Below are 26,633 nucleotides of genomic sequence, written 5' to 3'. Positions count from 1 at the left end.
AGCGGAATGTCTTCCCATAATGCATTGCTGTAGATTGTATTGAAATACTTTCCCATAATGCATTGTTGGAATTCTTGCCCATAATGCATTTTTAAAACCATGTTATTGTCATGTTAAATAGGCCTAGGCCTGGGCCTACATGCATCAGCTGTACCTTATATTCCCATACAAAGTATTGATGAAATGCCATACCGTAAAACCCCGTCAGCTTCCCATAATGCATTGTTGATACTATGCTATACCTGTAGTCAAATGCCATAGCTTCCCATAATGCCATAGCTTCCCATAAAATTATGAAATTATTTCATTCCCATGAAATTATGCCATAGCTTCCCATAATGCATTGTTGATACTATGCTATACCGTACCTGTAGTCAAATGCCTTCCATATTGCATTACGTAACCTGTACTGAAATGCTTTCCCATAATGCATCATTGAAACTATGATATAGTTTCCTAAAATGCATTGTTGAAACTATATGCTATACCCATACTCTGTAGCGGAATATCTTCCCAATAAATGCATCGCTGTAGATTGTATTGGAATGCTTTCCCATAATGCATTGTTGGAACTCTTGCCCATAATGCATTTTTTAAACCATGTTATTGTCATGTTAAATAGGCCTACATGTACACTATGTATTCTTCCCAGAATGCACCACCTGTACCTTATATTCCCATACAAAGGATTGATGAAATTATGCCATAGCTTCCCATAATGCATTGTTGATACTATGCTATACCGGTAGTCAAATGCCTTCCATAAATGCATTCCGTACTCTGTTCTGGAATGCCTTCCCATAATGCCTTTTTGTCCAGGTAAACAAAGATACTAAACTGGGGTCCTGGGAGTTCTATATATAACTTCATGCTTGGAGTTGAGAAACACAGTGAGGGGTCAATGTGTTGATGGTTAAGCAGGAAATGAAAGCCTCTGTGTGGTCAAATCATGGCCAAAACAGCAACCCATTATACAATTTATAGATAGCTCATGTCACTTCATGACTTTATTAATTTTTATAGCATGATCCTTCATCAATTCAAAGACCCAGACGAGCAGAGACATACCAGCATCAGCAGTAATGGGGAGTGGGAGAGGCTGGTCCCGGGGCACTCAACACAAATGACCATACGGGAGAGACCCCCTTTTTGGATTTCCCAGCTCCGAAAGACCCCCTATATTTGACCAAAATAGAACTCAGAAAGACCCTTGATTTTGATAATTTCAGAATTATCCAACCCTGTCTTTTGAAGGTGGCTCCATCACCCAAACACCCCTCATATACCCCTAACTATGAGCTATGGGGAGTTGGCACTTTAAAAGAGGGGGCAGTACAAAAATGTGTGCAAAATGTCATGCTTGCTATGCTCGCAAAACTATTTATGGACCGTTCACAAACACTTGTAAGGGGGGGGGGGGCTGATGCAAAAAAATGGGCACCATTATGTACATTTATCATTGGCCCCTGGGCACCACAACCCCTGAACTACACCACTGAACACTAATTAAACTAATAGAGTGCAATTTGTACTAATTATGTTATGCTAAATGGTACTAAATGGCACAATTGTTTTTAAGTACCGCATTGTTACACCCACCCCACAATCATGACTATTTTTACAGTATAGGCATGGTAGGTGATCAGATCTATACCAAGTCACAGCACAGATCCTGGAATTTATTTCCAGGGTCTGTTTTCACAACTACTAATCATGCTAATAGTCTCCCACCACAGTGAAAACATTTAATATGGCCATAAAAACAAATTCCCCTTTGTTGTGCCCTCAAGTAATTTACCCAGGTCTTCCAGAAAAAAAGAGTATCTGATGTTGGAGTATAGTCTAAGAAGATTTGAATCTATAGACCTAGGTTTTGAATTTACTAGGTTTAATACCTCATCATACCTTACTTTCATCATATGTAGCATAAGTGAAATATTCAACCCTAACTCTAAACCTACAACTACTATAAAGTAACTATAAACTCAACTATAACTCTAGACTCAACTATAACTCTCTAATTATAACTCTCAATCCAGCTACAATTCTAACTGCAACTATAAATGCAACTATAATCCAACTACAATTATAAATGATTATAAAAATGTGATTACAACTATAACTACAACTATAACTACAATGTCAATGATAAAAATACATTTACTCCCTAATTTGACCTTTAAAACATTTACCAGACCATTGGGGTTCAAAGAGTTCAAATATATGCTGATATAGCCTTGGTCTACAAATTGGGTTTACTTAAAAGGTCAATTAGCTTCTCAAAACATACAATTTATAATATAGCATCTGTCAAAGGCATTAATTTTGCCAGACCCAGGAGCAAACTGGCCGTCTAAAATGACGGCCAGACGGGTGGCTAGCTAAGACGCTGGTCCTAATATGAAATAGAATCTGTGGTATGTGATGTAGGGCAGTGTAATGCATCCTATGAGTCAACATGTTCAGACTGAGATGATTGAAATACCCAAATGAGATGTGATAAGTAAAATGAATCCTACATCTTGAGTGGTTTTGAAAGTACAGCCAAAAGCAAAAAATCAAGGTTAAATTTTTTTCCTGTTTGTTTACTAACATTGTTTTGCATCACATAACTAGGCCATAATCTATTGTCCATAGATCCCTTCCAAGGGTTGGGGTAGGGTCGGGCGGTCGGATTTATCTGTGTTTTTAATGGTCACAGCCAAAACATGTTTGCACAATTAGCTTACCAAATTGCCCTAAGGTGTGAATTGGAATAATATTTATCTACTGTATACCACTTGGAAAAAAAAAACTTTTTCAGGAATTTCCAAAATTATGGTTGGTATTATTTTGTACAGTAAATCGTTTATTGCCCCATAATGATTGAATATTGATGTCATTTTGAAAATTAAATAATTTTTAAAAAATTAGGTAATGGTATACTTTTTTTCTCTCTCACAGGCAAAAGTACACTTTTTGACTTTTGGATACCTGTATCAATTCTACTACAAATCTGGAAATTTATATTTTCATTTCTATTATTTTCTTTTGCAGGAAAATGTATCACTTATAAAAGAAATCAACGACTTACGTAGAGAACTGAAAATTGCTCGCACCCAGGTTCACGATCTCGAAGCAGCACTTGGTATCAACAAGAAAAACAAAGGCCAACAAGATGATGACATCCACATGAATGGAGACATGACAAATGGTACGCCAAGCAGCAGGGAGGGTAAAAACGATGAGAATGTACGCATCATAGAAATGCAGAAAGGAGAAATCAGGAAACTGAGGTCACAGTTACAAGAAGCTGAACATTTTATGATGCAGAGACCTCCATCTGGGAGTAAATTACCTCCTGTACTTGCTCAGTGACGTTGGTGAGAATATAGTTTGGACCGTGCAAAATAAAATGTCTGCTTGATGTACTTATTATGGGTTATGTCATATTCTTTATACTCTCACCCAGATGCGATTTTCATGATTTCCACAGCCATCGATTATTTGTTATTTAAATTGTTTTATACGAGTAAGGTGATCATAGGCATATATTTTTTTGTGGCTTTGTTGTTGCTTATGATTTGAAGTATTATTTTTTTGTAAAATATTTTTGTGTAAAATATTGTGAAATAAATATAAAATTAAATATATATTATGTAACACAAATGATGTGCCTTTGGTGTAACTTCACAAGTACGAATAAATAATCAAATACTAGAGGTTAAAATACTTTGCTAAACTGTATATTCCTGCTGTTCTAATACTTTACTTTCATTTCAAAAGACTGCTTTCCTATCGGTATGTCTGTAACAAAATAATTATTATTCAATATTGTAAAGTAACAAACTCTGACAAAACTTTCAAAGAATGTGGTGCATTCATGAAATCTTACCACATATTCATCCGTCCAGAAATGCTTTTTTAAACATATTCATCCATCCAGGAATGCTTTTTTAAACATATTCATCCGTCCAGAAGTGTTTTTTTTTAAAAACATATTCATCCGTCCAGTATGAAATTCCATCCAGGAATGCTTCAACATCTTGATCCGTCCAAGTATCTATAAAGATGTAAATGCTTCCAGAAATGCTTTATGTAATTTTGTCTAGAATATTTAAAAAGGTGTAAATCCGTCCAGGAATGCCTCGACAGCTTATAATCCGCCAAATATTAAACAAAGGTGTAAATATCTTCAGAAGTGTTTCTGTCCGAAATTGTTGAAAGGATGTCCGTCCAGATGTGTGTCAGCATCTTCTTTCATCCAGAATATTTAAAAATACTATAACAGATTGATCCGTCCAAAGCATCATCCAAAAATGCTGGAATTTGTTGATTTTCCCGTTTCCATTCATTTTGCATTTTTCTAAGCAACACCTGTCATTTGTGAGCTAGTTCATTTATTAACATGAACATTGATGATTTTTGTGAAAACATTTATTCACCTAGTGCTGAATATATGTTAGCTATTGCTAAAATTTATTTGCAGGCTTTAACAAGCAGAAATTTGTGTTGCACAGACTTAAATGGAGCCAACAAAGTTTATGAAATTAGTGCATTTGCTGGGCTCACATATTATAGGACAGATATAAATTATTTTATATTCTCAGCCCATTTTGTATGCAAAATTCAATCAGTAAAGCAATTCCACATTTCCTAATAATTGTGATATCTGAGTTGCACAAATCCAAAAATTATTTACTCACACGACTTCGAGTTTTTGGCATCCAGGGAAATGGCTTGATCACAAGTGATCTGGTTCACTGCATTTCCTGCGGTGCTTGGATGCAGTCTCACTCCTCGGGATCAAAGTTTGTCTTGGCAGTGGATCATATACAACTGCGATGACTGCTCTTTCTCTCTCGGCCACGCATATGATCCACTGCTATAACAAACTTTGATCCCGCGGGGTGCTCCCTTTCATTGTTCCGTATATTCCGTAAAGCAATAATTATTTATATTTATAAACAATTATTATTACTTTCAAGTTCTTTGTAAATTAGTACAAATTTTCATAGGCAATGATAATGTAACATGGATTCCTAATAATGTGTTGTATATATTGTATATTATGTAATTTTATTGTATAATATGTGCCTCTTGGCTTAAACTTGAAATAAATGTAAATTCATGTAGAAAACCACACAAAGTTGTATGGAGTTTGCTTTCCAGTTTTCTTCAGTCCAAACTTGAGATGCAATTTAAATTGACCAACTCATAATTATCAAATGAATTTGGCAGAATGGCAAATAGCGATTTGTTTCTTCATTAAATTCATGTGTCTTGAATTAGAGGACGACATGCAGGGTTAGTTAATGGTGCAGCACTGCAGTGCCACGTCGTATGATCCCTTTCCTCCAATGCAAAAGAATTCAAGCATAACAAGAATTTAAGAGATGAAGCACTATTCAATTCATAAATGATATGATCCATTATGGAACATGCCAAAATGATTTTTCCTCAAAAGTAAGTTTATAAGGTCTCCATTAAGCAAAGTAATTATGTGCAAAATGTTTGAATTAAAAATCAATGTTCGAAGGTCAAGCATGTATTTGTGACCTACTACCACGAAATGAGCATAACGTTACAAGTTGGTAGTTTTGAGACGTCCTGGCTGCTGCGTTGATGTTCTTTGTTTCACATGCTCCTGTTCAATCAAGCAGTGCTGCCAACATTTGAATCTTGAAAAAGGGAGATTTCCTGTTGCAAACAGGGAGATTTGTCAAAATGTGTACATCTTAATGGATCGAAACCATTTCCTTTTCAGGAGATGACCAAAATTAAGGGTTCTGAAGGTTTAAAAGTAGGGAGTCTCCTGCGAAAAGAGGGAGAGTTGGCAGCTCTGAATCAAGCCAATAGTATGTCTGTTTGTCCTTTGTGAATGGGGGCACAATGGGCCATTTATAAAGGACATAATACTACTGGCTTGCACAGGTGTGCTGCAAACAAAGGACATCAACTCAGCAGCCAGATGTCTCGAAACTACCAACTTAAACATTTTTAACTCTCATTTCGTGGTAGCATTTGTTATTTACATAATCTGTCTTTTCCCCATGTTAACATCCTGGAAATGAAATCAATCTAAAAATGACTCTTGGCATGTAAAACTGATTAATTCAGTGTTTGGAATTTTCACCCCTTCCAAACTTTTGGACTTTATGTGCATTCAATTACCTTAGAAAAGGTTTTCATTATACATGTACATGTACCGCTGTGTACGTTTGAAACCTCATTTGATTTTCAAGATATTATAAAAAGTAAAGCATAATATCCCTGGACCTATTAAATCGGTAAGAATTCGTAATTGGAACACAAACATCAAGAGTCCATTCAATTACGATTTGTTTTTGAAATACCAGCCACAACATAGGTACCACTTATGCTTTTAAATAGGGTGTTGAGCCCCATTTTTATCATGTCAAAAGGGTGTTATTGAACAGAAATGATCTTTGGACAATAATATGAATCAAATTCTGGACTCCCCAACGATTTTCTAATTACATTGCCACCCGTTCAACGGGTCTTCATCAGACTGCGCAGATACTTGAATGATGGTTTGGTCACATGATGGTAGTCGGCGAGGAAGTAGTTTCAAGGTGGCCGGTGGGGTCCCAGGTATGCGATAGCAAGAAATGGAGACCCCCCTTCTTATTGAAGATCCTCTCCTTACATCATAATCTTTGACAAGGAGGAGAGGTGGTTTGAGAGGGGAGTGAAAGAAGCCATCCGAGAAAGAGCCGAGCAGTTTCCGTTTCTTGCTATTGCATGCTGTGAAACTACTTCCTGTGACATTGCGACCCGTTCACCAATCACCAGGTCTTCGTCAGGTGTTTACTTCTGCCTAAAACCATAGTATTTACTTCTGCCTAAAACTAAATATATGCACCATGTACTTTTGCTGTTCTTGAACATTATAAACATGTGTCTTCGCTGCATTTTTTAAAAGGCCTGCCATGACCAAACCATCAATCAAGTCTCTGGGCAGTCTCATGAAGACCCGGTGAATTGGTCGTAATGTAACTAGAAAATCGTTGGTGAGTCCAGAATTTGATTCATATTATTGTCTATTTTCTACTACTGGATGACTCGAAACATTCATAACCTTAGAAATGATCTTTCGTAAGTAAAATTTAACAACCAAAACTAAGTAAATAAAGAACCTCGCAAATAAACACAAAATGATATATCGACCAAACCAATAAAAATTGCTGTTTTCATTTTTATTATCATTATTGTTTCCAATTTACAATACTGATGCTTGCAAAGACAGGTAAAAAACATAGTATGATTTCCATTTTAAAAACCAACAACAAACTCAATAATTATTATTAGCATCTACCAACATTGAAATATAACATAATCTAATCTTGATTTGACTCTAAAATAGAGGATGCTTTACTATGTTTAAAAATAACATAAAATAATCAGTTTCTAACATGTTTTCAAAGATATTTCACTTGCACAAACAATATTATAAATTAATTGATTAGTCAAATAAATCATGGACATAATTCATTCAGGAACCAGGAACAAACCAAGAGATCGATGAAGCCCTATTCACTACTTGCCTCGAGAGCCTCGAACTGGCAGCATACATGAAAAGAAGAATTACGTAACCTTACACAGAATGTATATGACTGGTTCAATTCCAATTCATGTATGTTGACAGTTCGAGGCTCTCCCCGCACATAGTGCATAATGGCGGAACCATGCAAGTAACTAATTCTGTCGGACGGAGTGTATGTAACACTGTGTTGCCATATCTTGGCTATTCCTGAACCTTTCCCTCCCAACAATGCTAGTTTCTTTCACAGAATTTCATGAATCTTTCCTTAGCAATAAAATTGCTAAGGTCTCTTTCTGTCAAGTTCTTTGTTTCTTTCTTTCTGTCAATCTTATTTGGTCTGTTCCTGTAGGCCTAGAAGTAAATAATTTCCGTAACTTAGCATGCACACACAAGTCCCTGCAGTAACCTTTCACATTTGTCAAATGTGCCTCTAACTTGACATCTGAAAATTAAAAAACGATGCTAATGTTTCATAACTTTACTTGATAAAGTCAATCGACATTTCCAATTATGTAGTACCTTTGCAACACTAGCGAATAATTGAGAAAGATGCTAATCGACCTGAAAGTGATGTAAATTCCCAAGTGATGTAAATTCCCAAGGCATGTGTATCACTCTTTTCTGCAATTGCCTTTCAGACCTTCCTGGAAGTCTTAATAGGTACCTGTGTGAACCTGTTCTTCATCACTTAGCCAGTATCTCAAAAGATTATACTCCAGATTCTGGATTCTGAATAAAATACCATTCTAAATTTAACCTGTGGCAATCATTGCAAAAATAATTGTGTTAGCCTAATGATATGGCTGTCATTTAACACTTTTAAAAAAGAAATCTACATAGAAAACTACAATTTAAAAACTTCCCTTGTGCAAAAACAAACAAACAAAATAGTAATTACAAATGGACAGTCACTTACTATACTTGGGTCAGCTCGTAATAGGTGGGACTCATAACATCGGGGATTGATATAGAATGGCGTACACACAGCTGGACGCGGTGCATACATGAACTGTGCTTTGCGTATATTGCGTGAGTGCGCTTTGGTGAATTTATGCGGACTTTATTGACTCCAGAATTAACAAAAACCAAATAATTCTCCCCTATTACGAGCTGATCATAGTATAGTAGTTTATCTCTCAGCTGCCATTGTACATAGTAAGCATGGTCAAGGTCTTTCCAAGAGCAAAATATCTAATAAGTGTTAATCCTTTTTGCACAATACATGTTCTACAATTGATGCAAAATCACCACAATTTGTGGTGTGTGATTTTTAAGCACTTATCCCTGACTTATCACAGACTCTAAGTAAATACCGTAAACGTTTGCCTAATGGCGCTATGGGCTCCCGTGACATAACTGGAATTTTAGACACAAACTAAAAGTGCCCTCCTATAAAAATCACACCAGCAATTTCAGCAAATAAGGGCACATACCCTTAATTCTTGTTGGGATTTTAGAGGAGGGAGCTCTCTATTTGTACATGAAATTTACCCCAAGGCAAAGGAGCCCAGGTGCGCCATTAGGGGAACGTTAACGGTAGTTATTATGTTGGGAATATTAAACCTTGAAAATGTACATGAACATGCCTTGTTGGTTATTTTTCCCCGATTAGGATGTGTATTCATGATTAATCACACAATTTAGCAATAATTTCTTGGCTCATTCTGCAAAAGAAAATAAGCAAAATTCATAGCTTTTTCACAACACAATGAAACGATATTGGGAGAAAGTTCCTTCCAGTACCATATACAATCAAACAGAAATTTCTGGTTTGCACAATGCTTTAAGTTAGTGTCAGAAAGTTCATGTCCAAAATTAACCTGGGCATCTGCTTTTGACATCTGCAACTTTTGTCGTCTGCTACTTTGTACAAAATTTTCTTTTTTCTTATTTGCTCCCTTTTGGAATTTTAGCCCAGACTGTTTCTGCATTCTGAAAGTTCTGTTTTCTTTCTTCTACTTGTTTATCATTTATCAAGGTATTTCCAAAAAGTTAAGTCCTGTGACAATCAGATCCGATTCCAGCTTCTCCAACTAGATCAGGAATGGGATGATGCTCTTGCGCCCTCTTGGGTACTCCTTAAATTCTCGCTTGTAATTGCGGTGTTTACCCATCGCCCACACTGTCATCTGATACAGCCCAGCTAATGTGAACAGGAGTGCTGAAATACAGATAACGATAAATACAATAAGGTATTAATATGATGCGTTTAACATTGTGAAGAGTTCAGATTTGGACTACATATCTACCATATTTCGTCAAATAGTTGCCCCCCCTCAAATAAACGCCCCCACCACTTTTTTCTTCCAAGATGTTAAAAAAATGCCGATATTTCCATGCTATCTTGTGTAGTAAGCTTACCAACTTGTTCATGTGGTCGATAATAGCGTCACTTTTTGGCGAAAATCTTGATTGGAAACCCGAAAGTGAAGCAGAAGTCAGTGTTTCTAGTTCATAGTTCGTCATTTTAGCGTGAATTTTAAGTTTACCTAATGATTTTAACGGAATTATCGTTCTAAAATTGACCTTGAATAAACGCCCCCTCTTGGGAAAATGTAACGCCCCGGGGGCGTTTATTTGACGAAATACGGTAGTTTGAAGCACACAGTAAAATAACACACATTTCACTGGCAACATCGTTTGCACAGTATTTTTGGTGGGACATGAGAAGAATATCCTTCTGATATCGAATAATTTTGACTTTTTGAAATACGCGATATAATACAAATTTGGTGGCAAATTATTAATGACTAGCGGGATACCCGCGCTTCGTGCGGGTCCCCGCTAGATGAGTAAGTGGGAGCGTTCACTATAACAGGAAAAATTACTGAACAGGTAGAATCATCGAAAAGATACATTTTGATTTTCCGTTTCCATGTTATTTATTTATTTAAACCCATTCCCATTTTTTTTCTAAATCTGTTATTCGTTACATTTCCCTTTTAGCTTCATTTTTTATTTGCTGCTTGTGATTTCCGGTTTCCATGTTTTTTATTTAATTCTGTTATCATTATTATAGCTTCTTTTTTTTCTTACATTTCCTGATTAGTTTCTCTCCTTCTTTGTTTCGTTCCCGTTTCATTTAGTTAATTTAACCCGTTGGCCTAATTACTCGTACCTCTTTTGTCATTTTAATTTCATTTTTCTTTATAGTAGGTCTACGGTACCGCTTCATTTTGATTATACAACACACATATTTTTCCCGTATACGTCCTCTCATAGCGTGTATGCGGACGTGTTCATCTTTATCATAATCCCGTGACCCGTCCATGTACCTTTTTGTCCTCTAATTTTTATTTATTTTTCCTTCTTTCTGTATTATCATGTCCACTGGTCTCTGGCTCGCAAGTCGCGTGGCTCTCGCGCCGCTTAAGCGCTTTGGCGTAGTTCGCATTGATTACACATAGCGCCGACGCGCTGCCTGCCAGCTGCAGTGACGCGCAGGTTGGCAACTGATTTTCATAACAAAAACCCCATTTTTACCCATATTTTCACTGTTTTTGCAGCCAATTCTTGACCGATTTCAACCAAATAAAGTCCAGGCAATTTCCTGTATATTCCTCGATCTCCCGTATGAATTTGGCGACATTTGGATAGAAACTGACGGAGCCTTTTACATAAACCACATACATACAACATTAGCCTATTTATAGTAAGATATAAACAGGAGCACCAATGGTGCTGAAGCCCAACTGATTTTTGAAATGGATTATTTTATTTGAAATTTCGAAATTTAAAGTTAGCGACTATTTTAAACTGTTGCAATTTGGTAGTTCACAGTATCTTGCGAATGGTAGTGAGCTATTTGGCAAAAATTGCATTGATCATTGCATAGCGAGTGTGTAGAAGAATTAAAATATCACAGACATAGTTTTGTAGGTCCTGTGGTTCTTGAGTTACAATGTATGTTGTAAAGAGAGCTGAAACAACAACAGTTTTGTAAATCAAGCAAGTTTTCAAAGCATATGATTTGTAGAATCAACTATTGCAAAACATCAAAGTGTTACGGAAAAACAGTGGCATGATCGACGGGAATTATTATTTCCTCACAAGGAGGATGGCAATTTATTTCTCGCATTTACGGCTCTAGCTACTATGGGCTATTTATGGGGAGGAGATAAGTTTAAGTGACCGCTTATGGGTTCGAATTTCAACCAGCCTAATCATGAAGCTCCCGTGGCCAAGTGGTTAAGGCATAGGTCTCATAAACCTGAGGTCCTGAGTTTGATCCCCAGGTGGGATCACTTTTTCTCCTTGTCTCCTTTATTATTTGCGACGGCGAACCTGGTGAAAATTAACCAAAGTGTTATTTTTCAATAATATATAAAATCGATTAAGATAATGAAAATCAATTTTATTTTTAGCTGCTTCGACCAACAATACATTGTGTACCTTTAATCAGCGATGTTTAAATTCAATCACAAGCTTTTTATTTGTATTGTTTTTTCTCCATTTCAAATCACTTACAGCATATTTATTGACAGCCTGACTCTTTAAGTTCATCAAATTGTGTATATGTACATACTTTTTTTTCTACATTCAGTTCAAATTGTGCTTTAGGCAACGAAAAAAAACCCTGTTCTATGGGCGGACTGACCTTTCAAGTAGGGTCGGTCGACGGTCGGTCAGACTTTTTTTATAATATATTTTCTTTCACAAATGACCTTAAAAATCACCAAAATTTGTGATATTTTGAAATCCAAAAAAAATTTCCTGAAATTTTCAAAATTTGGGTCTGCATTCATTTGTACAAAAAATTTCTGGGTTGATCAGGGTTTTTTTTTTGTTGTTGCTTCAGATTGCTTCCATTTTTGCAATTTTCTGGCTCATTAGATCCAAAAATCTGAATTGTGCTAAATTTGATGGTGTTCTTGTTTACACTGATAGTAGGTTCATATGACAAGAGGGACATGTTAATTGATTGCATCTCATGTAGAAAACTATGGTTACTTTTAATTTCTAAGCAATCATAACATGTACTTGCTCAATTACACCGACTGGGAATATTCAATGACCAAATGCTTCAAAATCCTTGATTTATAGCTGTAATATATATAATCATAACATGTTCTCAATTACTAATACAGGAAATATTGAATAACAAAAGCCTTCAAAATCCCCGATTTATAGCTGTAATATATATATACGGTAATCATAACACATTCTCTTCAAAATCTTAAACAACAAAAACGTTGAATAACAAACCCTGTCAAAATCAAAATTTATAGCTGTATTTTGTTACCTTACATACACACACCTAGATGAACAAGCCCGGTGAACAAGGCAGTTGAACGAAGGACATTTTAATTGATTGAATCTCATATAAAAGTAAAGCTAGGCTTAGCAGGAAAGAAAAAGAGCAAGGTACACCAACTTGATGTGGGGAAACAAGTAAAATACAGACTAGACAGTATGCAGGGGGAACAAAAACAGAAGTAGGCAAACCTCGATAGCCAAAAAGTTCCAGTTCCAAGGTCCACAGAAGTGCTAAACCTGCAAAAATAACAAGGATCAATGGGAATACAAAAGTGCACTAGAATAAGTGATGAAAATCATTGTGCACATGAACTGACACGCTAAACCAAACAACCAATGTAAGCACAAAAACCGGCAAAGTTTGATGGCCAAAAATTGCCAATTCCAGAGCCAACAGAAGTGTCAGGAAAACAGTACAAAAGTACACTGGAAGTGATGAAAATCACTGTGCACATAACAGACAAATAAACAACCGACGTTTCGAGCAGATAAACTGCTCTTTTTCAGGGACAGATAACAAAATATAAAAGCAAACAACGAAAACTACATGCTGTAGTTTAAAAACAAATTTAAGTCAAAAACTGAAGACAAGTTCAAGCTTAGCAATCATAATACGTATTCACTCGGCTCAATTACACTGGCTGGGAGTATTCAATAACAAAACCCTACAAAATCAAAACATGTAGTCACTCAACTTACACCGATTGGATATACTGATTAACAAAACCCTGTCAAAAGCAAAATTTATAGCTGCATTTCGTTACCTTATATACACACACCTAGATGAAGGCAGTCATCGAACGAAGGAGAACCTTTGGAGAAACTAATTAATTTAAATTTCACACACAAAGGTAGTTTGAAAACTGAGAATATTTGTACCAGTAGGCACTTCATCAATGGTTGCGCCAGGAAAACTTTTCGGGGGAGGGGCATGGTGGCGGGGCTAAGTGAATTTCGGGGGCAAAATCAACAAATTTTGCACCAAATTGCAGCAAAAACTGGAAATTTTCGTAATTTTGGGTTTTTACTGGGGGAAACAGGGGGCCCATTTACACACACTCAGATAGACCTGCCCCCAAGCCCTCCTTGTCTTATATGGTGTATGCAGGAATAAGGAAAGGTGGACAATGAAACCTGACAACTTTACTGACAAAATTGTTTGATAAATGACATAAAATGAACAATAACAGATAAAAAACAGATTTGTGTGTAGTAAAATATACTATTACATTATCACATATTGCATAGTTACGGTCACGAGGTTTATTAAGGAGTCACAGAGTATCATTGGTTAGAATTGGACGAATCCTGAGTAACATACTTCAGTGTATTTTTTAGCAGCAATGTACTAATAGGTCCGCCCCCACAAGTTTGTCACCAATAAGCCAAGGCTGGTCACGTACACCGGTGATCACTCTCCAATTACTGATCGTTGTAGTAGAGCCAATCATGCAACTAATTGGTTGGATGGAGTAACGGAAATATTAAACCTCTATCTTTGTAGAATTAAAGCAATCAAGACAAACTGATCATTTTGTGCTATGTAGCTGAGCTGACAACACCACCATGGCTAAGCACATCTGTCACTGGAGTATCCCTTGTGGAGTCTTAAGCAATATACGGATAGCACTGTTGTTCTATTTGCTTTTATTTGTATTTGTATGTAACAAGTTTCCGACTGTAAGTGGGCAAGAGAGAGATGAGATAATTATATGTGAAGGACAGAATAATACCCACTGTCAAATGAATTGCGCATCTAACTGTACCTGTACCTTGGATTACGTCACCATAATCAGTAATTGTACCGATGGAAATGTGTCTATAACTCAAGTACTGTATCCATCTGATGGTATGTTTAAACTTAGTTGGCGTGGCAGTACTTTGCATAGCATAAAACCCATGGCATTTGAAAGGTTTGGCAGCTCCTTACGAGAACTGTATCTGTGGGGTATTGCATTATGTGAAATACAGCCTGGTGTGTTTGAAGGACTGGATAGCCTGGAGTCGTTATACCTGAACAACAATGCATTGCAAGAGATACAGCCTGGTGTGTTTGAAGGACTGACAAGTCTGGAGTCGTTATACCTGTATAACAATGCATTGCAAGAGATACAGCCTGGTGTGTTTGAAGGACTGGATAGCCTGGAGTCGTTAAACCTGTATAACAATGCATTGCAAGAGATACAGCCTGGTGTGTTTGAAGGACTGGATAGTCTGGAGTCGTTATACCTGGATAACAATGCATTGCAAGAGATACAGCCTGGTGTGTTTGAAGGACTGACAAGTCTGGAGTCGTTATACCTGTATAACAATGCATTGCAAGAGATACAGCCTGGTGTGTTGGAACTGGCAAGTCTGAAGATGTTAGACTTGGAAGAAAATTTATTAAGTGAGCTAGTGGTCAACATTTTTGGATCACTAAGCCACCTACAATTTCTGTGGTTAGAAAATAACATGCTACACTTTCTCCATCCTAACACATTTCAAAACCAAACCAGTCTCAAAGAGCTGAGACTTGATCATAACCAGCTTCATTATCTTCCCAAAAACATTTTTGATAATCTCATTCACTTACAGATTCTAAACTTATCTCACAATTATTTGGATCAAATTCCAATACTATCAAAGTGTACTTCTTTAAGACAAGTAGACATCAAAGCTAACCCACTGCTGTGGATTCACAGTGAAGTATTTTCAGGGTTGAATAATGAAACAGTCATATTAGTCACCACAGCTGCAACATGTTGCTATGCATCATCTGTCCAGTGTGAAAGTGATGAGTCACCCTCTCCATTCCTAACATGCGAGCGCATGTTGGTGTTTGATCTTATTCGAATTGTCATGTGGTTTATGAGTATCATAGGCATCTTTGGAAATATGTATGCCCTTTACACCAGATATAGGCACAGGCAGGAAAGTAACAAGGTCCAGTTTCTTCTCATCACAAACCTCTCAATATCTGATCTCACTATGTGCATATACCTTATCATTTTGCTTTCAGTAGATGGGTATTATGCAGATTTTTTCCCATCTCATTCCGAAACCTGGAGAAGAAGTGCACTATGCAGATTTGCTGGGGCCTTATCTGTATTATCTAGTGAGGCTTCAGCTTTCTTCATAACACTTATAAGCATAGATAGGTTTCTGGGCATTAAGTACCCATTTGGTGGTCGACGCTTGGGTACTACATTATCTCGTTCGATAGTAGGCATGCTCTGGTTGGTTGCCATCAGCTTTAGCATTGCCTCATTTGTATTCTCAGGCACAGATTCTGATATGTACAGAAATTCAGAGGTTTGTGTTGGTTTACCAATTTCAAACCTCAAGGTTTATAATGAAAGTTTTGTTGCCATTGACGATGATACCAGAGAAGGTGTATATGATGAAAAAGCTTACTACACAAACAACACCCTTGACTCTACCAAAGTGACCATGTATTTATCCACCGCCATGTTTACTGGCCTCAACTTTGTCTGTTTCTTAGTAGTGGGTTTCTGTTACATGAACATTTTCATCATTGCTAGAAAAACTAGCAGAGAATGTGGACGTTCTCGACAATCGGAAGAAGAAATGCGCATGGCTATGAAAATGTCTCTTCTTGTCCTCACAGACCTTTGTTGCTGGGTTCCAATTGGCATTATATCGATCCTTGTCCAGGCTGGTGCAGTAGAAGTCAGTCCTACAGCTTATGCCTGGATAGCAACATTTGTTCTGCCAATCAATTCCACCATCAACCCACTTCTGTATACATTTGCAGGGGTTTTATTTAACAAAGAGAAATGCCCATGTTGTAAAAACAGAGGTCAAGGAGAGAACATCCCAATGAGGGAAATTGCGGGTCGAGGAAATTAATAAAAGAGAAAGAAAAAAATCATTTATTTGCAGACAAAGTTGAGGTAAAAGTGAAAATAACATTGTTGTGATGCATGGCACAAATTTTCTGTCAACAGAGGGCGGTGTTACAAATTTTCTTAGTTATTAAATACTCTGCATGGTAGCCATAGGCTTCAACACAAAAAGTAACAGTTTTGAGATATTTTCTCAAAATATCAAGTGCTATCTCAAGAATCACTGAACCAATACTATGCTTGTTTGTACTTATTTTAATGCATTTTTTTATGCTGATGTCAAATGTGACACGACATGGTACATGGGGGCTAAAGGAGGCATTTTTGAAAATTGAGTTATTGTAATTATTAGATTATACATGCAATAGGTTATCATTTACTGAAAACACCAAAGGTCTAGCATACATGGTTCTAAAGTTATTAAGTTTTTTGATGTCTATTTTCTCATGTATTTTATTGTTTTTTACTCCATATTTTTACCTTTATCTCAGTTTCATATTTGCCCCCCATGGACCAGATTGTGTCACAAATATGATCATGTAAATGTACAATTCTGGAATTTTAAAAGAAACTTTGAATCTTTCATCTGCAAACGACACCTGCGTGGAGAGGGATAATGGCATATTTTGCCTCAGTTGCAACTTGCACTCACATGTTAAATAGGGATGGTTTATTATAATCCTAAATTACACCCAAATGTCTCAGAAATGCACCCAAATGTATTATGAATTACACCCAAATGTATTATGAATACACCCAAATACATTATAAATACACCCAAATGTATTATGAATACACCCAAAGGTATTATGAATACACTCAAATGTCTCAGAAATGCACCCAAATGTATTATGAATACACCCAAATGTCTCTGAAATGCACCCAAATATCTCCCAAATGTATTATGAATACACCCAAATGTATTAGAAATGTACTTAATGTATTAGGAATACACGAGACATACCTACATTGTCAATTTGATTTTGTGCATCTTTAACCATTTAATCCAAAATCATTCATCTAATAATTTAGTTCCTAATTCAATTCTAACCTAATGTTATTTAGCTCTAGTTTGTATAATTATATACATTGTATTTTACTGTAAATATTTTAATAAATGCACGCTTCATATTATATTGCTTTATTATATTTTTTCATGTAAAATAGTGTATTCACATTTTTTGTAAAAGTAACTTAAATCTTATAATATTATGTGTGCGGACCTGCTTGAACGCAGTGTAGTTATACCATCAATAAAGGTTTTAAAAACAAACAAACAAACCTCTTGCACTATCCAGATAATCACACTACCCCTGTGGAAGATTTAGCTAAAGTCTTCCACAGAGGGAGTATGAGTTTTGAATAGAAGAGACAATTGAGTAACTTCTACTTGAAATACTTGCTCCAGTTGAGGAAGATGTATACATTGTACATACATTATAACTATAATACAGGGGAGTAGGGTTTTCAAAATCATTAACTCTGACTAATCACATTTGAAAAACATACTCCCCCTGTGGAAGATATTTCCAAAATATTCCACCGGTGTAGTGTAGATTTCAACTGGAATAGCCCATTAGATTGGCTACCCTTGATATGCTTCCCCATTAGTCAAGAAGCATGGAGAATCCTGTAAGCTTTTTTGTGATTAAAGTGCATCTTTAATATTGTCAACTGACCTTAAAGAATAGGAAAAACTTTGGAGGCAAAAATGCACCTTGCTCAGAAGACTTAAGGTCATACAGGGGTTGAATTTCACAATTGCTCAGAAAAAATTGCTCTTTTTATAAATCACGCCAAAGTATTGTTCTGATCATAATCATTCAGTCAAAATATGGTTTGACAGACTGAGATATGGTTCTCGAGTTATAAGCAAAAAGGTCAAAGGCTGCAATTTGGGCTCCAGGGGTCAATACCTAAAAACTCACTGATTTTCATACAAGGTGGTTCTTGAACCATGAGTCTCGCCTGCTTTCACCCAATTGCTTTTGGTATAAAAAGTTTAAAAAATAGGGACTGCAGTCCCAAATGTCACGAATGAGCCGTAAACTCGGCAAATTGTATTCTGAGATACAGTGGAAAATTTGTGTGAAGGTCGTATTCATAAGTGTCTCAATTAGGCCGCTGCGCCCCCCTATTGAAAGTTCCTGGATCCACCCCTGTCCTTTCAGGTGAGACACCAATGGGCACATTGGGTGCTCTTGGTACCAACACGTTTATGCCATGAACTTAAAAAATACCACCTTAACCCCCCCACATCCCCCAAAATAATTTTAAACCGAATTTACATCGATCTGAACAAAATCAGAAGACCGATTTAAATTGGGAAATTATCATGCCCGGAGGTGATGTAGAAAGACCATTTCACAAAGTGCATCACCAGACAGGGCTGTCACCAGGGTGATATTAGTGCCGGTTGTTTTTTAGGAAAATGTTTATATTTCAAGCACAAAATACTTCAATTCAAGGGTTCTAAACCAAATATTGAAATATTCAGTAAGTTCAGCTAAATTAAGTTGAATGATCACAGTCAATTAGTACCCACCAGTTTGGAATGAAGGGCCTGAGGTATAGAAGCATACAGGATTTGAACCTGTTACCTTTGGTTTTGTTACTTACCTGGTACACACTGAGTCATGATACTAAAACTGATCCATGCTCCTGCCTCGTAGGTATAGTTTGGACAGCTCACAAAGCTGAATAGTTGGGTCATAGGGTTTCCTGTAGGGTACGGAATGCGTCTTTGTGTGGAGCCTGCTGGACGGAGGTTACGCAGTGCTAGATGAATACAGAGGTTGCCAAATTCATTGAACTGTCAAATTGGAAAAATAGAAAAACATAATATATCCAAACGATCAGACTTTTGGCGAGAGGTTTTAAAAAGGGCACTGGACTTTAGCAACTGCATGAAACAGGGACAGAATTAACATAAATAAATCAAACGTTTGCAGGTCCCATCACAATCTATTTGCATTAAGAATAGTTTTTACATTAAAAAAAAACAACTGAAAAAGAAATGACCCAAAAATGAACAAATTTGGGTATGTGTGTACTTACCAAAAATGCAGCTAAGCCTCCGTACACCTGTAAGTCCCCATATGCTGAAAACAATTAAAATGTTTACATATTAATTCAATTCTCTATATTTCTTTATTTGAAGAGCACAATTTCTGTACAAATCTGTAGTATTCCTGGAGCTGCCAGGATTCCGCACTATTTCTAGCCCTGATTATCATCTTCAAAACTATAGTTTCTTCCTTTCCATTTGATAATGGTCACATTAAATTTAGGCACATTTTTTCTGTATTAGACCCTGACCCATCACATGTAGACATCACACAATCACAACCAAATCGAGACCGACTTAAACGGCTGGTAAAAAGAAAACAGCAATGTTTTCATTCACAGAGTCACTGATACCTGACCAGGGTTACAGCTAGGATATTTTTAGAGCTGGGTGGCATTTGATGAAGATCTTGCATATTAGGCGATTTTTTTGGTCAAAATTAACAAAATTCTTGACAAAGTTAATAAAATTGTGCAATTTTGGCCTCTATTTTAAGTGAGTGGTGGGCTTCAGTGCTAAAATTGCAGTTAAGCGGTGGCTTCAATACTGAGTGGTGTGCTATGCCGGCCACCACCAGCTCAACCCTGACCCAATGGTAAAAAAAAGTTTGGAATAAAGGCTGCTGTGCCCATTTTTTTCCCGTGGCAATATATAAACAGAGAAACATCAAACAGGGCTTTAAAAGGGCATTTCCTGATCCACAGCCTCATCCCCCACTTTTCTCAAAAAAAAAGTTGAGATTTTTATATCACTGGAAACCTCTGGCTACATAATGTTTATGTACAAAATATTTCTTGCAGATTAATTTGTTTAGCAAAGCTATCATGAAATTTGAATTTCGTTTTGGTGCACCAGAACGAAATTACAACGTATTGTCTATGGAGCAGCGCCAATAAAAGGATTAGGGATTAATCTAATGTGATAATCACAACCAGGCACATGTAGCTTCCACGAGTGCAGAGACAGAGAGCGAGAGCTCATCCAGGCTCAGTGCACCTTAAGGGCACACAACTATGAATCAACTGGCGAATTACCTCTTTCTCTCTTTTTGTTTTTTTTTAAGAAAAAAAAAAAAAAAAAAAAAAAAAAAAAAAAAAAAAAAAAAAAGGATCACTTTCCTCACAAGGAAGTGAGGATAACACTACTAAACAACTACTACTAACAACTGACTTGCAGAAACCAATCTAACAGCTTATGTGAATGAAGACACTGCTGGTTAGAACACTCAAAATAGGCAATGTGCCAACAGTCAATAACATCAACAGTTCAAGAGTCTTTTTGTCTGCAATGACAAACTGACATTCAACATGAATGTAAAATGGTTCAAAGTTCAAAGAAGTAAACGCCAGTTCCAGAGTTTTCTTTTAGAATTCCAAATGACATACGTGAAATCAGTTCAAAGTTCAATGAAGTGACCATATAGGAGGACACCGATGATGGATTAATGTCCTAGTACACAGTGACCTGTCCATTTAGTTTAACACATAGTCTTTCAGGTGCTCAGGAAGTTTGTGAGGGTGCGCGGAACGCCTTTGTGTGAGCAATGGTGGCATGATCTCAGGGCCAACCATACTAGCTTGGGGGATACTTTCACTAACCTCACTGCTGTTACCGGTACATGGATTTGACTGTGCAACCAAACCGTAGGTATTGCTGGGGCTATGATCGCTATCGCGCAAGGGATCGCGAGGATCTGACTCAGAACTGGGGTGCGAATGATTAGCATTCCTGGGCAGGGGGTCACAAGTAGCAGGTGTGGACAACTCGCCAGGTATGAAAGAAGGCTCTGGAGGAGTACATTCAGGGACCACTTCAACAAACTCGAATCCTCGGTGGGTGGAGACGACTTGGGAAAGGGACGAGAATCCAGGTCAGGATAATACTGGACCTTAAAGCACTCAGATTTCTTGATACGATAAGAAGTATTCGAAGCTGAGAACCCACAAATTTGCGGATGTTGCACCATGGGCCTTCGATAGTAGTGACTAAGTAGCGATCTCTAGCATGAGATTTCTTGCGATCTGAGTAGAGGTAGACAAGATCACCAACCTCCAACTCTGCTGCTGGGGAGGCAGAGGCTAATGGGGCCTTTGAATGAGCACTGTGTGGGTGGTTGGCTTTTCGCAAGGCATGCTGGGCCTGAATCATTTGACAATCAGTGAAAGGAACCTGCTCATTGGTAAACTGGTCTCGCTGAAACCACATCTCACGGGCTGAAAGACCTCGGGATCTGATGCTAGTATTAAGGGCTGCAGTAGCAATGGCAAGTGATAATACTGTAGCCGGACCACCTGTAGAATCTTGTCTGAGCAACTCATCTTCAAGCTCACGAATGGCTTTCTCAGCAACAGGATTCTTGTTATTATTTTTAATACGACCGATCTCAACCGATAGATGGTAACGTGTGAGAAGTTTGTCATTGGCGAGTCGAACAAACCCTGGTGCTGGGTCAGTACGAATGACTGCAGGGGGGCCATCAAGTGGACAAAGTTCAATGCACAATTGAATCAGGGCATCACGCAACGTGCCATGTTGTTCATTCTCGACAATGCAAGAAGCTGTGTAGGACGTTGAGGTTTCGCGCAGCACAAGGACTAGCTGGCGGCTACGCTTCAGGATATCAGCTGCAAAAGAAATGCCAACTGCATCGGGAGGGTCACTTGAGGACTGCTCGATCAATGTCTTAGGGGCATTGGACAGAGAAGCACACTGGTGACAAGTTGATGTCACTTGATCAATAGCCTTGTCCATATCAAGAGCATAAAAGTAACGCTGGGTCACCAAACTGAGCTGATGTTTGGAGGGATGGTCAAGTTGGATGTGCAGGGCAGTGAGAAGACCATTTAAGACCTGTCTGGGAACAACAATACAATCGCGAAGTTGGGGACAATGGTTGATCACGACGAACAACAAGTAGGCCATCTCTAGCGATAGATGCAACCTGCAAATAGCGCTTCACATCTTTGACAGAAGTAGCTTTCTTTGAAGGGCGAGTGCCCTGAACTAGATGAGCATGTGTTCGTCGCAGATCCGGGCATTCCTGCTGAATAGCATGCCAGGCTGCTTTGCTGGCAAAGGGGAGCTTAGCTTTCCCGGACAGAATGTCATGTGCGGAAACACGAAGGACAGTTGCTTCCTCTTCACGCTTGATAAAGGAGCATATTTGACAAGTGGGCTCAGTGCAGTCAGGGGCATTACGACTAGCAAAGTCTGAGGGGTGTTAGCTGATCCTGCAAGATGACGAACAGATGCTTGGAAACGACTGACAGTGGAGAGGAATGTGGACACGCGAGGACTGGCTGAAAACTCACCCCGCAGAGCTTTTCATATGCCTGAACACAAGGTTTGCTGTCAGTGAGGATACATGTCTTGTGTTTGGACTGAATAACATAGGGACTGAAGTGCTTGGTGGAGGCAGAAATAGACAGCGCCTCAATTTTGCAGGGTAACCATGTTGGCTGTCGATCACGCAATTTAGCACTGAAGAACCCGGCGAGGAAGAGTTTGTCATTGGAAATATACAATGTCGACCCAATGCTATGTTTCTTCACGGATCCATCAGTAATGATCCAAAGCTGATCATTGGGATGGGGAAGTGTGACTGCCCTAGCGGAAGACAGTGCTGCTTGAGCCTTGTGAAAAGCAGTATGCAGACTATCAGACCATGTAAGCTCTGCAGTTGATTGGTGCCCTGCAATAGCATCATCTAATGGGGCTACCAGACTGGCACAATTCTGAATGACACGGGCCAGAACCTTGTATGCACCGATGAAGGACCGCATGCCACCAACTTTGCTTGGAGGCGAGCAGCTGGAAAGTGTGGCGATGCTATGGGGGCTAGCACAAAGGGTTCCATTTGACCAAATCCAACCCAGAATTACTGTCTTTGGGGGCAAATGACTGTTTTGGAAGCAGAAAGACGAACTCCAGACTTAGACAAAGCTTGCAAAACTTGACGCCAATTCTCAACAAGTTCATCCACAGTATTACCACCACAGTACAAGTCATCAGCGAGTTTTGCTACGACACCTTTCTCTAAGAGGTCACCAAGGACACGACACATCAGTTCCTCAAGGGCTGTTTCAGAACCTGGCATACCCATGGCACACCGTGTATACACACGCACCCCACGTAAGGGAGTTGCAACACCACAGTATTTCATGGACTCATGGGATAAAGGGATTTGGTAGAAAGCACTAGTCAAGTCAGTGGCAATCAAATACTTCCATTTGGCAATTGAACGCAATGTTGAGTCCACATTGGGCATTAGAGAGGGTTGTGGCTTGCTATATCTACCGACATCAGCAAATGCAGTAACCAGACGAAAGCCTCCATTAGGCTTCTTGACAAGAAAGGACGGGTTAAGGTATTCGACACACACACCGACATCTTCAGGTCTAGCAAAGACGCCTGCTTTTTCAAGCTGATCAAACTTTGATTGCAACTCTTGGAGTTTATCCTGTGCATACAATGGGAGACGACCTTTATGCGTTGGGGGGTTGGACCGGTCCCATATTAACCACAGATTTGAAAGGGCCGACAGCACCATTGTAACCTGGGAAACTAGGGTCAAAAACCTCATCGTACTCATCGAGAAGACTGCGGAAGTTGGATTGCTCACAAGTGCCAAGTATACCATCTGGGTCAAGGGCAACAGCAGCTGAGTAGTTAAAGGCCACTATAAATATCTGGAAAACACATTAAGTTAGGAGCTGTGTAAAGTTTGTTGGTATAGAGGTGAACAATAACTAAACATTGGCTTGAATATATTTTAAGCCTACTTAATTGGGTTACCCTTGAAAGTTTGCCTGGTCAACCCAGTCCCTCTTTAACCGGTGAACTGGGCTTTGGGACACTGACTGATGCTGCTGCAGCAGTGTGTGATGGCTTAGAAGTTAGTGATGGTGAAAAAACAGTGTGTATCTGGCCAAGATGTTCATGCTTTCTGATGACAAGTGGCACACCAGTATTGTTGGGAATGCGAACCCTGCCTGCAATACTTGTGATTACATCAGGCTTGGGCCAGGCTTGTTTGGGCGGTAGGAACCTACCGAAAGCGGGGGTATCAACACGGGCTCAATGGCAAAAGTAGCATCTGATTCAACGATGTCTGCAGGGAGATTTACCTCAACGTATGAGCCTGGCCATATGGTAGTGTTTTGAGAAGGTCCACGAAGTATATGGGCACGATTTAACAGTGTGCTGGGATTTGGGGCTCTTGTTGGCGCCATAAGTGATAATTGTACCATCTGTCAAGATGATTTGGTTCTTAGCAGGGCTTAATTTGCGACATCATTGCATTTCATGAAGGGAATACCTGCAAGGATTTCTTCGTCAAGGTCTCTAACAACTAGACCTTTAAAGACAAAGGAGTGTCTGTCACGAGTAAAGGTGAGGGTTGTTTCCCCAACTACCTTAAGAGGGGATGACCCATCAGCTTGACGGGCAGACTGCGAACTCTGATGAATGGGGCATCCTAATCGTTGGACAGTGTTTTCGCGAATGAGATTACCAGTGGATCCACTGTCAATGGTGATGCGGACCGCATGGTGCTTATGGAATGCATCTACATAAGGAGACTGATCAACATGAATTCGCAGCGCTGTCTGAACATTGGGCTGCGCACTAAGGTCAGATTGGTCAACAAAGGCGCATGCTAAATCTGAGTCGCTGTCACAATCATCAAGGATGTTAAGCTGACGAGCGCAGGCCAGGTATTTTCTGTCCTTTTCAGGGAGGTACGAGCACTCGCTTAAGAAATGCGGATGGTCATGCCGACCAGCTTGCTCACACAGAGGGCAGGATTTACCAAATGATTTCTTAGCTTTCAATTTAGGCATCGCTCTACGCTGACTACTAGTGCGCATGCTGCGAGCAGCATCGCTTGAGCTCAGCTCATCCAGGAGCGAATCCAGAGCTTGAGAAATTTCGGCTTTGATAGAAGCCAAGGTGCGGATCTTAGCTCTGTACCGCATCGCTGCTTTACTAATCGGGCAGATCAGGGTTTATAAGACGCAACCACGTTAACACTACAAAGTTTTCGAGTGTAGGCGTAATCTCCTCATCTTCATCGATGACTTGGTCATGGTGACTGATACCGCCTCCTTCACGCATGAGGTTGTCTTCGGTGAATGCTACTAGACGCTGGTACAAGTCCTCTGGCCGTTCATCAGGGCCAAGGGTAATATTGTTGAACTCTAGGAAGTGGCCACCTGTTGTTTGGAAGCCAAAATGGAGACGGATGGCTTGCCATATCGCTTTTCAGGCTGGTGCAGTTTTTGAGTATTGTATTTCGTGAGATAATTGGACAATAGTTGGCTATTTGTCCAAGCATAAGCTCCAATGCAGCATTTTTCTGGACTGCTGTTTTCCTTTGGGCTTCCTGTATGTCCTCACCGTCGTTAGTGAGACCTCAAGAGGGAAGTTTTTGACTTTTGCCCCATACCGCCTCCTTCAACCAAGTAGGGAGAAAAGCTTGGGTCTAATGACAGTGTATACTGGAGGTTATGTTTCCAGCTTTCAAATGAGTTTATTGTTTCGTTCTTTGTTAGAGGCCATTGCTTCGGGCGCACGATGTGTTGTGGCCATTGCTGATTGTTTTTACACTCGTGTATGTGAACCAGAATAAAAGCTAATATGCAGCCTTGCAGGCTTAAGCTTACTGTTTTAAGCTTACTGGTCGCTCACAGTCTTGTGAAAGATCACACATTTAGGGTTCAAGATGACCACCAATTTAAGCCAGGAAGGTCAGCTGAGAGACTTCAGAGATGACTGGTTTCAATCCAAGCTGTCACCACGCCAATAAAAGGATTAGGGATTAATCTAATGTGATAATCACAACCAGGCACATGTAGCTTCCACGAGTGCAGAGACAGAGAGGGAGAGCCCATCCAGGCTCAGTGCACCTTAAGGGCAC

General features: G+C 38.8%; 2 protein-coding genes across 3 annotated transcripts in view; one reads left to right on the top strand and one right to left on the bottom strand.

Annotated features, from left to right (window-relative positions):
• The window catches only part of LOC140161635 (cilia- and flagella-associated protein 57-like), a 49,969-nt gene extending 44,841 nt beyond the window's left edge, over positions 1 to 5,128 (top strand). Inside the window, exon 20 of the mRNA XM_072184964.1 lies at positions 3,037 to 5,128. Within this exon, the coding sequence (XP_072041065.1) occupies positions 3,037 to 3,357 (321 nt within the window). The 3' untranslated portion in view covers positions 3,358 to 5,128. The remainder of the gene's footprint in view (positions 1 to 3,036) is intronic.
• Positions 5,129 to 7,184: 2,056 nt separating this feature from the next.
• The window catches only part of LOC140161723 (probable very-long-chain enoyl-CoA reductase art-1), a 29,301-nt gene continuing 9,852 nt past the window's right edge, over positions 7,185 to 26,633 (bottom strand). Inside the window, exons 9-12 of one of the 2 annotated variants that reach the window (XR_011860181.1) lie at positions 19,708 to 19,751; positions 19,270 to 19,462; positions 8,235 to 9,707; positions 7,185 to 8,190 (exon numbers count right to left, since the gene is read on the bottom strand). Coding sequence is in view for 1 of the 2 variants with exons in the window: in XM_072185073.1 (XP_072041174.1) it covers positions 9,580 to 9,707; positions 19,270 to 19,462; positions 19,708 to 19,751 (365 nt within the window). In the remaining variant the exon portion in view is untranslated. Of the gene's footprint in view, positions 9,708 to 19,269; positions 19,463 to 19,707; positions 19,752 to 26,633 lie in introns of both variants that reach the window. The other variant, XM_072185073.1, reaches the window with a different exon arrangement.

Source organism: Amphiura filiformis, chromosome 1, assembly GCF_039555335.1.
Source record: "Amphiura filiformis chromosome 1, Afil_fr2py, whole genome shotgun sequence".
Taxonomy (NCBI): Eukaryota; Metazoa; Echinodermata; class Ophiuroidea; order Amphilepidida; family Amphiuridae; genus Amphiura; species Amphiura filiformis.
Note: the sequence above shows the minus strand (reverse complement) of the source record. Positions and strands in the feature narration are given on the sequence as shown.